The sequence below is a fragment of the Caretta caretta genome, chromosome 3 (genome assembly GCF_965140235.1).
Source record: "Caretta caretta isolate rCarCar2 chromosome 3, rCarCar1.hap1, whole genome shotgun sequence".
NCBI lineage: Eukaryota > Metazoa > Chordata > Testudines > Cheloniidae > Caretta > Caretta caretta.
In genome coordinates, this window is record NC_134208.1 from 82450883 (window position 1) to 82464141 (window position 13259).

The 13259-nt window shown below is 38.4% G+C and overlaps 1 protein-coding gene across 6 annotated transcripts in view; it reads right to left on the reverse strand.

Annotated features, from left to right (window-relative positions):
• RTN4IP1 (reticulon 4 interacting protein 1) overlaps positions 1-13259 on the reverse strand; it is a 54425-nt gene that overhangs the window by 39046 nt on the left and 2120 nt on the right. For all 6 annotated transcript variants that reach the window (XM_048844889.2, XM_048844887.2, XM_075126615.1 and 3 more), the window contains exons 2-5: positions 12175-12326; positions 7985-8053; positions 4944-5068; positions 1914-1962 (exon numbers count right to left, since the gene is read on the reverse strand). In XM_048844889.2, coding sequence (XP_048700846.1) covers positions 1914-1962; positions 4944-5068; positions 7985-8053; positions 12175-12326 — 395 coding nt within the window. The remainder of the gene's footprint in view (positions 1-1913; positions 1963-4943; positions 5069-7984; positions 8054-12174; positions 12327-13259) is intronic.

Sequence of the window (13259 nt, forward strand, 5' to 3'; positions counted from 1 at the left end):
TACAAAGTGCAAACCTTCCATCAAGGTAGATAAAAATAAATGATTTTTTTTTAATTTTGAGTCAGATTTTTTATTTCTTATTTAAATTATAATACATTTTTATTTTTAAAAATAAACTTATTTAAAATAAAATCTTAATTTAATACAAAATATGTTAAGTTGTAAAATTATGATCTCTTAAAACATTTAAATAAAAAACAAATATGCCGAATCCCTAAGCCTCTATCAAAAACTTTGAGTTAAAGGCTCTTTTTCTAAATAAAGAAAGCATCAGGGGAAAAAACATCTAAATTTTGAGCTCAAGCTTTGTAAATATATCAGAAAAGGTCATGAACACTATTCAAGACTTGTTTCATTAATAAAAATAAGATTTATATGCTATTTTGTGTGTTTAATTAAATTCCAATGACCATCCTAATGCAGCTTGTCACAAGTCACGAGCAAAAAGATAATTATCTAGTAAATAAGCAAGATATCATTCATCATTTTCTAACATACTAAGAATGTACCATTAATAAGAATCTGAAAGTATTAAGCTATATAATCAATATATATAAATATGCATAAATAGATATATATATAGTTATAGTGTACCCTCCTAGGTATAAAAAAAGATGTACCAAATCTAGTGTAAAGACTATTTGGTTGTAAATCAGCTCACTAGAAACAATAATCTGGCTATGTGGAAATTTCAAAGAGCAAAAATTTATAGGGGAAGATGGCGGGTTAGTTTATAGTCTGCAGAGCTGCTCAGACAGAAAGGAATTTTGCTAATAATTTAATCTACCCTCTGTTGTATACCTTATTCTCACTCTTCACTACAATATCTTCTTTGATATTTGCCAATCATAAACTTAATGCAGGAATGAATTATTCTACATGATGACAGGTAGACATCATAACTACTCAGTGGCAGGCTCAACCTTTCTTACTGAACTCATTTAGCAACTTGCTTTATCAAGGTTTAGGCAGATAGCGTACCACTGAAAACTCTCCCATGCTCTTCTAAAGGCTATTACATTTACAACTTTGAAATCTGAAAAAAACACTTTGTGGTGCAATCATCTAAAATGTGTTTGTTTATACTCTGAAGACAAAGATACTTGAGTATAATGGGACACTGCTTTCAATCAAAAGCCCCAAATTTAATGCAAATGTACTCAGAACAAGTTTCAAGATGAATAGCTCATTAAAAAACATCTCCTCTCCCCAAAGTTTAGAACTGTTGAGATTAAAAACGGGAGGAAGGGGAATTGCATTCTAAGCCACTACACTATATTTGATGCACATAAAAATATTAACACATTAAGAAGAATTTATATCAGAAAACAAAAAACAGTTTGCTGAAGTCATTATCAATTTATACCAGTTTATTCCATTTGGGGGTGAGAGAGGCAGAAAATCTAATCAAAACATATAACAGATTTCAAGTCACATGGAAATTGGAGTCTCCTTCCCAGTAACTAAAGCCTTGAAGTGTAATCGTTCACTTCCTACACCCATAACCTCTCTGCCCCTAAAACCGACTCCTTTCTAACTTAGACTAAGATAATAAAGTAGATGGAAATGATAAATCTCAAACTATTTTCATATTCTCTTACCTTTGGGCTTGCACTGAGATCATTCAGTAGCTTGCTGATTCATAGAATATCAGGGTTGGAAGGGACTTCAAGAGGTCATCTAGTCCAACCCCCTGCTCAAAGCAGGACCAATCCCCCATAGTTGCCCCAGATCCCTAAATGGCCCCCTCAAGGATTGAACTCCCAACCCTCGATTTAGCAGGCCAATGCTCAAACCACTGAGCTATCCCTCCCACCCGATTCACCACCATCAGCCCCCACCTCATTTCCCTAAACCTTGATCATACAGTATTTTTATAAAGGCCTCATACTGGGCTTATTGTAATACATCACCTGGATAGCAAAGGTACCAACTCCACCTGAAGCGCCGAAAATTAATATTCTGTAAAACAAGAGCAATTCCAATTGATACAACCTAACTGCATAGCAAGACAATTCCACTATGTAAGAATCCACGTGAATTAAACTAATGAAATACTCAACATACACAAAGATTCCTTGGTGATCCTATTTACATGAGGGGGAGGATTACAACAGGGAGATGAACATGAATGTAGAAGAGAAGCGGCAGCTAGGACAAAAGTCTGATGAATACAGCATTGCAGCAATCATAACAAATACCTAGGGTTATATTTTAGAGAAGGTGCCAACATGTCAGCTTTTAAAAAAGTGCAAAATTTTAATAACACCCTACTTGAATGTCTCTTACAGATTTCAGATACCAGGCTATGTGAAACTAACAGCTCTGTTTCTCTTTCAAAATTGGTCCTTTGGACAGTTAACCTTTCAGATGACTAAAAATGTGAGGCAACACTGTCGACTTACACTTCTGTGCCAATAACACTATCTTCCAGTACAGCAAGGCAGCTCTTTGCCTCGTTCATATGAGTTTTCCACTAATCCAGCAGTGGAACCATAGGCCAATAATATTTTCATCAAGAGACAACTTAAAGGAAGCACTATTTCCACACTTTCTCCCCAAAAGAACTGAATAAGGTTAGCACTTCCTAAGTTTGGACCCATACTTTATGATCAAATTTTCATTGGTTTTGTGTTGTGACATTTCCTTTACAGAAAAATCAATTGTCAATGTAAACCTAAGAGAAAATATTTGTTTAAAGTGGTGGTATTTACAGTATTGGGACATTTTAGAACTCATGGAATGTAGATCACATTATTAAACTTTATAGCTGATTAACAGAGAAAAAAAAACGTGTAACGAAGTAGACTAGGCAAAAATAATTTTGAGGCTGTACTAAACCAAAATACATTTCTTTTCTAGAAATGCTACCGTTAAGGTGAGCAGAACTCCGCTAGTTTTCATTTATAATTGGAAGAGATTACAGAATAGCAAACACTGAGAATGAGCAAATACGATAAAGATCAGAGCTACTGCATCATAAAACTTGTTTTTCATTTATTTTGACAAGTGTACGTTCATTACACCTGTGTGTAATAAATACCTCATAGTATATTATTAAAGACATTGTAGAATATTTTGTTAAAATATCTAGTTTTAATGATATGAGTCCTCAGTACAGCACTCAGCACTCTAATTGTGGTGTTTTATAAACTTCATCTAGATACTTTCTATTAAATCTTTAATACACAGACTTATAAGAAAGTGTTACCTGAAGCCTATAATTGGAATTGTAAATTTTGAACCATCTGCTGACTTCAGTGCAGGAATATTGAAGTCAGAATTTCAGTGACTATTTTGTTCAAAAGACTGAAGTTCAGATATCACCACGGGGGTTTCATTGAAGTTTCAGTACCTTCAAGCAAAGGATGTTTCTGATTTAAACCTTCTCACTATGCTGGGGATGAAGGAAATTGCTTTTGCAATTCAAGATCGTAGTATGCTGTCCGGATGTTGGATTCAACATTTTGGTTTAAAAAACAGGCACATACTTTTGCCATCAAACACCTTGCCAATTTTCTTTCTAACTTAAAATTTGCTATTTTCTCACTGATTTTTTGAAGAAAGCTACAGCTAAAGAGTTGAAAATTCATCTTTTGAAGAGTGACTGAAGTAAAATATTTCAGTGGAAGTTTGGAACAGCTTTGGTGAGGGTTATCTTTTTATTCTAAAAGCCTCCAGGACACATGGGTCGTCTTTGTACATGGTACAAGAGTTCCATAGCTGAAGCAAAGAGCACTAAGTACATTTCCAGAGACAAAACAAGTGGTCAAAAAACTTTTTCATTTCCCCCAACCCAGGGGCTGACCACAGCCTGTTGTTTGCAACCAAGATGTTATACACTAGAAACTATTTACAAAGCAATCTATAAGTGCATATGAGTCATTAGTAGCAGTAACAGAACATTTAAATAGTGACTGAGAATGTGAAAGTAAAACTCACTAGTTGTTTTTTCATTGTTTAAGCTGCAGCAAATGCAAAAAGTAAAGAAACAGTATAAATAAAGGAGTTTTTTTTTTAAAGAGCTTTCACTTTTAGGTAATGTTTGTAACCTAGGTAGGGCATTTTTAATTTTTTTTAACCAAAGGCACCTCATTAAATGATATTTATCCCATTTACATGCAACAAATTAACCAAAATGAAAAATTACCTAAAATATTTAAAAAATAAAGAGGGGGATAAGTGTAAAGTTCTACTGTTTACTACAGGGTAATACCAATAGTTTCAAGAGCAGAAGCAATTTCAAAGAATAATTTATTTTCTCAAAATATAGTAAACATTTGCCTGATATTTTCATAATGAAATTTACCATGGCACACAATAGCCAGTTACTTCAGTATCTTCCAAAGATAGAAGAAAGCTTTTTATTAAATCCAATGTCCTTTGCAATATATTTTATTAAAACATAATACACCACGATAACAGGAGGTCAGAAAGTACAAGGTCAAGATCTTGCAAACATTTATGCACATTCTTAATTCTATTCATGTGAGTAGTCCCATTGATTTTAATGAACTACTCACATAAGCAGAGTTAAGAACATGTGTAAGTGTTTATAAGATCAACTGGATTTTCCTTCTGTTCAGAAGGAAGTGAGATGAGAAGTCCTCTGACCCCACCAAAACAACTGAGGGTCTCATTCTACAAGCTTTACTTAAGCAAATAGCCACACTGAAATTAATAGGACTATTTGTCAGAATAAAGGTTAGCAGTTCAGGCCCTGAATTAAAAAAGTAAACTTTCAGCCATATAGGTCACCTCTGTATCTTTACCATACTAATGCAAATTCAAAGGCTTTACCATTTTGTGTATATAGGAATGACTCTGCACGATCATTTTTTATTTTACCTATCTTAATAATTTAAATTCAGTAAGCTCTCTATACAAAAATTAAACACACAAAACGTAATGAAAACATATTAGCAGGAGGACCAGTTACCTACCGTTTCCCACTGCAATTATCTTGGTTCAGTCCCCCAATTTGGTTTATTGCAGACCATGCTGTTAGACCCACATATGGTAAGGAGGCAGCTTCCATGTGACTGAGACACTTGGGCTTGTGAGAGATCTAAATAGAAGATCAGCCATGTCTAAATCACAATGAATAGTATATTTGTGGACTACCAGGGTTGATAAAAATAAAGTTTTTAATATGGATTTCAATAAAAAAAATTCAAATTTGATTTACATTAAATACATTTTTCATTTAAAAATTAAACTTTTTCTATAATCTATTAAAATTACTTACATTAAATAAAAAAAAATTAAGCAGTAAATTTTTACTGCAAAACTTTTAAAAAGTCATACTTCTGAACTAGAGGAAGTCACTAGCTCAGAACCTGGAACTAGAGCAGGGGTTCTCAAACTTTATTGCACCATGACCCCCTTCCGACAAAAAAAAAAATTACTACACGACCCCAGAAGGGGGGACCAAAGCCTAAGCCCCACCACCCCATGTGTGGGGGCCAAAACCAAAGCCCAAGGGCTTCAGCACCAAGTTGGGGCCTGTAACCTGAGCCCCACCACCCAGGTCTGACACTCTCAGGCTTCAGCTTTGTCCCCGGGCAGTGGGGCTTGGGTTTTGGCTTTGGCCCCGGCCCTGGACCCCAGCAAGTCTAACTCCAGCCCTGGTAACCCCATTAAAACGGAGTCACAACCCACTTTGGGGTCCCAACCCACAGTTTGAGAACCGCTGAACTAGAGTTTGCTGAGCTGCTAACCCAGCTTTTGACAGCAAGAGTATTGACGGAAGGTGCTGAGAGAATATTTTCTTAATTTCAGTTTACTGAACTAGTTCAGTACAATGGCTAGTTCATTCAAAGTTAAGAAAACAGCTGTGAGCTGAAAAAAGTGGGAAAGCTTGTTTTCCTCTTCCAATCTATGAAGAAAAGCTAAGTATGAGAGGATGAGATCTTCTAGTTCTAGAATCTTGAAGGACACGGTGACCAGAAACAATCCATTCAATTCACTAATGACTTTAATAAATCAGTTTATTAAAACATGTTCTGCATTTGAAATTAACTTTTTTCTTAGGTATTCAGCATATATAAGGTAGTTTTAATTAACTACTAAAAAAATTAATGCTGATTTTGTGCATTTTTAACTAGATTCTAGTTTCCATGCAAATAGATCTTGACACAAATCATAAGTAAAAGGTTAATCATGTACTAAATAAGAAATGTATCATTCACATTTGCTAAAATAAATAAAATGTAACAAATTTAGAATCTGAATAAAATTTAAACAAATATATAGCTTAACATACATTTGTATAGGTTATTCTTCTAATGCATAACAAAAAATTGTACCACTGTGACACTGCACCTCATATTTTCCACAGAGATATTCTGATATGATTATGGCATAATTATGATGTATTTTATGCAAGAAAAGCCATGTGAGATATCACTGGAAAGGTTATGATTTAATGACTAAAACTATCCTATTTGTTTGCATGGATCACTTTTGCATCTGAACTTAGGAATATTGACTATGTATCTGTATTACAAATGTGTTTACACCTGGGGAACGCCCACTAGACAAGATGCTTTCATTCTGAAAGCTGGGTGAGGAAGGGCCATTAGAGAAAACAACAGGCCTTAGAAGAAGCTTATCTCCCACCTGGGGGCCTTCCTGAGGACATTGCAGACAGCCTTCGAGTCAAGACTGCTGTGACACTACTGGGACATGTGACCAGGTCACCTGGTGCTGTATTCCATCTTGGGATATGAGTATTTTTCCACTGATGGGCATGGGAATCAAGCTTTAAAACAAAGGGTTCCTGCCATATGCAAAAGTTATATAAGGCAGGGGAGTGACATCATCTTGGTTTTTCACTGACTTCCCACATAAAGACTCCTGGAAACACCTGAGGAACAAAGACTGAACTGGGGGAAGTGCTAGACCCAGGGATTTTTAGCTTGTGACTGGAACACTTGGAGATTCCAAGCTGTAAAAAAGTGAAGATTGCCCCTTAAGAATCTGCAGCCTGCTTGTATCATCACTTAGGGTGAGGATCGGCTATTCACATCCAATCTCTTTGGCATATTAAGCTTAGTTTGCATTTTTGTTTATTTGCTAGGTAACCTGCTTTGATCTGTTTGCTATCACTTAAAATCTATCTTTTGTAGTTAATAAACTTGTTTTTGCTTTATCTAAAACCAGCGTGTGGGAGTCATAACTCGGGACAGAAAGCTTTTGTATATTCCTCTCCACATGTGGGGGGGAGGGCGAATTTAATGAGCTTACACTGTACAATTTTCTGTGCAGTGCAAGACAGTATAATTTTGGGTTTACATTCCACAGAGGGTGCGTGCCTGAGTAGCTGGGAAGTTCCCTAGCTGCAGCCTTCCCAGGCAAGGCTGATCACAGCATCTGCATGTACCTGCAGCTGGGTGTGTTCCTACCTGTACATGTGCTGGTGAAAGTACAGGCTGGAGCCTGGAGAGAGCTTCTCACAGCAATTCTGTGTAAAAGGAGCCCAGGCTAGTGGATTAGGGGGACTCAGTGGTACCCCAGCTCCAGGTGGCACCCCGGAAAGAACCCGTCACAACCACATTTCGTGTAAAGGCTATGTTTAGTTGTAAATCCACAAATTTTAATGGTTACCAATCAGTGAGAATCAACCTTCCTTTAGGAAAATTACTAAAAAATACAAATATAAAACAAGATTAAAATCAATTATTTAAATCAAGGTTTCCTGCCTGCTCATTTAAATTACAATTAAAATTGGGGATTTAAATCACTGATTTAACTCAACCCACCAAGTGGACTACAAGGCTGCAAATTAAACAAGCAATACTAAACCTCAGCTGTTGAATTTTCCATGTTTCAAAATATGTTGACTACATAAAGTAGAAAAATATTTTTTTTTAAAAAAAGCTATAAAATTTAAAAACTGTGAAAAAGCAATTTACATAGATTTTGGAAGAAACAAAGTCTGCTGAAATTTTTGTTTTTAATATCGAAATTTTGGTATGGTTACCTCATTTCCACTAGCTACAACAAACTCTGAAATAGTGCCTTGCTTCCAGGGAGGAATTGCTGCCCATACCTAAAACGAAAGGGAAAAACACATTTCAACATTTATTATTTTCTTAAAATTGTATCTATATCATAGAAAAGTCATTTTCCAACCTCCAGAACAACTTCAGTGCAGCATAAGTAGGCACGTGGGCACCAACGATACTGCCAAGAATGACCTTGAGCAGATCACTGCGGACTACGTGTCTCTGGGAAGAAGGATAAAGGAGTTTGAGGCGCAAGCGGTGTTCTCGTCCATCCTCCCCGTGGAAGGAAAAGGCCTGGGTAGAGACCGTCGAATCGTGGAAGTCAACAAATGGCTATGCAGGTGGTGTCGGAGAGAAGGCTCTGGATTCTTTGACCATAGGACGGTGTTCCAAGAAGGAGGAGTGCTAGGCAGAGACGGGCTCCACCTAACGAAGAGAGGGAAGAGCATCTTCGCAAGCAGGCTGGCTAACCTAGTGAGGAGGGCTTTAAACTAGGTTCACCAGGGGAAGGAGACCAAAGCCCTGAGGTAAGTGGGGACGTGGGATACCAGGAGGAAGCACGAGCAGGAGAGCGCGAAAGGGGAGGGCTCCTGCCTCATACTAAGAAAGCAGGACAAACAGCAAGTTATCTCAAGTGCCTATACACAAATGCAAGAAGACTGGGAAACAAGTAGGGAGAACTGGAAGTCTTGGCACAGTCAAGGAATTATGATGTGATTGGAATAACAGAGACCTGGTGGGATAACTCACATGACTGGAGTACTGTCATGGATGGATATAAACTGTTCCAGGAGGACAGGTATGACAGAAAAGGTGGGGGAGTTGCATTGTATGTAAGAGAGCAGTATCACTGCTCAGAGCTCCGGTATGAAACTGCAGAAAAACATGAGTGTCTCTGGATTAAGTTTAGAAGCGTGAGCAACAAGGGTGATGTCGTGGTGGGATTCTGCTATAGACCATCGGATCAGGGGGATGAGGTGGATGAGGCTTTCTTCCGGGAACTAATGGAAATTACTAGATCGCAGGCCCTGGTTCTTATGGGAGACTTCACTCACCCTGATATCTGCTGGGAGAGAAATACAGCGGTGCATAGACAATCCAGGAAGTTTTTGGAAAGTGTAGGGGACAATTTCCTGGTGCAAGTGCTGGAGGAACCAATTAGGGGCAGAGCTCCTCTTGATCTACTGCTCACAAACCGGGAAGAATTAGTAGGGGAAGCAAAAGTGGATGGGAACCTGGGAGGCTGTGACCATGAGATGGTCGAGTTCAGGATCCTGACACAGGGAAGAAAGGAGAGCAGCAGAATACGGACACTGGACTTCAGAAAAGCGGACTTTGACAACCTCAGGGAACTGATGGGCAGGATCCCTTGGGAGAATAACATGAGGGGGAAAGGAGTCCAGGAGAGCTGGCTGTATTTTAAAGAATCCTTATTGGGTTACAGGGACAAACCATTCCGAAGTGTAGAAAGAATAGTGAGTATGGCAGGTGACCAGCTTGGCTAACAGTGAAATCCTTACTGATCTTAGACACAGAAAAGAAGCTTACAAAAAGTGGAAGATTGGACAAATGACCAGGGAAGAGTATAAAAATATTGCTCGGGCATGCAGGAGTGAAATCAGGAAGACCAAATCACACCTGGAGTTGCAGCTAGCAAGAGATGTTAAGAGTAACAAGAAGGGTTTCTTCAGGTATGTTAGCAACAAGAAGAAAGTCAAGGAAAGTGTGGGCCCCTTACTGAATAAGGGAGGCAACCTAGTGACAGAGGATGTGGAAAAAGCTAATGTACTCAATTCTTTTTTTGCCTCTGTCTTCACGAACACGGTGAGCTCCCAGACTGCTGCACTAGGCAGCACAGCATGGGGAGGAGGTGACCAGCCCACTGTGAAGAAAGAAGTGGTTCAGGACTATTTAGAAAAGCTGGGACGATCACAAGTCCATGGGGCCGGATGCGCTGCATCCGAGAGTGCTAAAGGAGTAGGCGGATGTGATTGCAGAGCCATTGGCCATTATCTTTGAAAACTCATGGCGATCGGGGGAGGTCCCGGACGACTGGAAAAAGGCTAATGTAGTGCCCATCTTTTAAAAAGGGAAGGAGGAGGATCCTGGAAACTACAGGCCAGTCAGCCTCACCTCAGTCCCTGGAAAAATCATGGAGCAGGTCCTCAAAGAATCAATTCTGAAGCACTTAGAGGAGAGAAAAGTGATCAGGAACAGTCAGCATGGATTCACCAAGGGCAAGTCATGCCTGACTAATCTAATTGCCTTCTGTGATGAGATAACTGGCTCTGTGGTTGAGGGGAAAGCAGTGGACGTGTTGTTCCTTGACTTTAGCAAAGCTTTTTGCTAAAGTCTCCCACAGTATTCTTGCCAGCAAGTTAAAGAAGTATGGGCTGGATGAATGGACGATAAGGTGGATAGAAAGCTGGCTAGATTGTCGGGCTCAACGGGTAGTGATCAATGGCTCCATGTCTAGTTGGCAGCCGGTATCAAGTGGAGTGCCCCAAGGGTCAGTCCTTGGGCTGGTTTTGTTCAATATCTTCATTAATGATCTGGAGGATGGTGTGGATTGCACCCTCAGCAAGTTTGCAGATGACACTAAACTGGGAGAAGAGGTAGATACGCTGGAGGGTAGGGATAGGCTACAGAGGGCCCTTGACAAATTAGAGGATTGGGCCAAAGGAAATCTGATGAAGTTCAACAAGGACAAGTGAAGAGTCCTGCACTTAGGACGGAAGAATCCCATACACCGCTACAGACTAGGGACCAAATAGCTAGGCAGCAGTTCTGCAGAAAAGGACCTAGGGGTTACAGTGGGACGAGAAGCTGGATATGAGTCAACAGTGTGCCCTTGTTGCCAAGAAGGCCAATGGCATTTTGGGATGTATAAGTAGGGGCATTGCTAGCAGATCGAGGGACGTTATCGTTACCCTCTATTCGACATTGTACTCCAGATGAGGCCTCACCAATGTCCAGTTTTGGGCCCCACACTACAAGAAGGATGTGGATAAATTGGAAAGAGTCCAGCGAAGGGCAACCAAAATGATTAGGGGTCTGGAACACATAACTTATGAGGAGAGGCTGAGGGAACTGGGATTGTTTAGTCTGCAGAAGAGAAGAATGAGGGGGGATTTGATAGCTGCTTTCAACTACCTGAAAGGGGGTTCCAAAGAGGATCGATCTAGACTGTTCTCAGTGGTAGCAGATGACAGAACGCGGAGGAATGGTCCAAGTTGCAGTGGGGGAGATTTAGGTTGGATATCAGGAAAAACTTTTTCACTAGGAGGGTGGTGAAACACTGGAATGGGTTACCTAGGGAGGTGGTGGAATCTCCTTCCTTAGAAGTTTTTAAGGTCAGGCTTGACAAAGCCCTGGCTTGGATGATTTAGTTGAGGATTGGTCCTGCTTTGAGCAGGGGGTTGGACTAGATGACCTCCTGAGGTCCCTTCGAACCCTGATATTCTATGATTCTATGATTAATTATACGGAATATCAGTTTCACTATATCTAAGTTCACTATAAAAAGGTTTCATTTGCTCTCTTAAAACAAACTATAGAAGAATGATTAATAGAAGCATGGATGGGCCATATAACTAAGACGTACTGTACTGTGTATAATATAAACTTTTGGAGAAAGCAGATTACATTAAACAGTTCATATCTTACAGGAAGGCCATGAGCTGGTACAATACCTGAAAGAAAAAAACATTCCTCCAGTAGAACTGAAAAAAGTTAAAAGCAAGTCTTACAAGGATTTATATGAGGCTCAGAAATTTGCTGGCTCCTAAACTATGTCAGAGTTTTTGGTATTATAAGATAATAAAGGTTTACCCAAGAGAAATTTCCTGTGAAAATGCTAGATTCAATCAAGATGAAGCAGCTTTGGGTGTTTCATTTTTTAATATAAGAAACCCCCACCTCAGGATTTTAACATATGCTAATTCAATGGACTCTAAATATAAAGGAATGGGGTAACTAGCCCATATGAATATTTTGCAGGAAAAAAACAAATAGAAGTTCAAACAAAAGTTACTGCAACCTAGTTTTCATGTAGGCTGCACGGAGGCAAGAAAAAAAAGGTATTTGCAAAGAAAAAGAAAAAAATTGACTTCATATTACATTTTCAACATACATAAAGTTAGAAAAATGAGAGAAGTTACATCACCTCATCTCCAGGTTTGAAATAGGACACATTTAGCCCACATTCCATAATTACACCAGATACATCTCGACCAAGTGTTAGAGGAAATTCACTCCCGGTGCTTTTCAATTTCAGTGGATCACGTTTCACATTTAAAGCGGCTGCTCCATAACCATCTATAAAACATGGTTTAACAAAGTAGGAAATATCAATGATTATTTTTATAGAACTGCACAAATCAGACAAGTAAGGTGTATAACCTGTGCATAATGTAATTTTACACCCCTAAAATTTGATTTTTACAGTTCTGAAAATGTTCTCAACTCTAAAGAACTAGAAGCAAGCAGAACAGTATTATTTTATGTTTTTAAAAAGTTTATACAACTAAGTATCAACTTTTAACTCTTGCAATATTTCTTCTTTTGTCCCGTTTGGTGCACAATACATATAAAATATTAAGTATCACAAAACCAGTTAGCTACTTATAACACGATATTAGACATCACACTGACAGACATTTGTTATTTCATAATAAGAACAATCAATCATTTCATGTGTGACAACAACACACAGCACTTTATTCTATTCTCTTGAGAACTTCAACTGATAACACATTTCATCTTACAATAATACTTTATAGCTAATGATGCAAAAGAATTGCAAAATGTGTCTCATTTCCCCAAGGAGGGAAGTATTACATCGGTATTCATCTAAACATGATCTTGGAAATCACTAATGGCCTTATGCTGATACGTACTGAGCAACTCTAACTCCTATTAAATAAATGTGAATGCTCTGCACCACCCATGGTCACGGTCCAACAACAGTCATATCCTGTCTGGACTAACCATTTTCTATTCATTAGACAGTTGTTCAGATGTACAAGGCCTACCAAATATATAATAGTCTGCAGAGATATCCTATTATTTTTAAAATTATCAGTCATAGAAAAATGAGCAATCACGATCTTAATTATGCACTATTATAATAAAGAAGCTTAAAGGAACACTCAAACACAAAATATTTTCTGAGGATGAAAATATGGTGCTTTGCAAGCCATATGTACCAAAGAGCTCCTTAAAATCTTTGACTATCTCAAGGATGTCTAA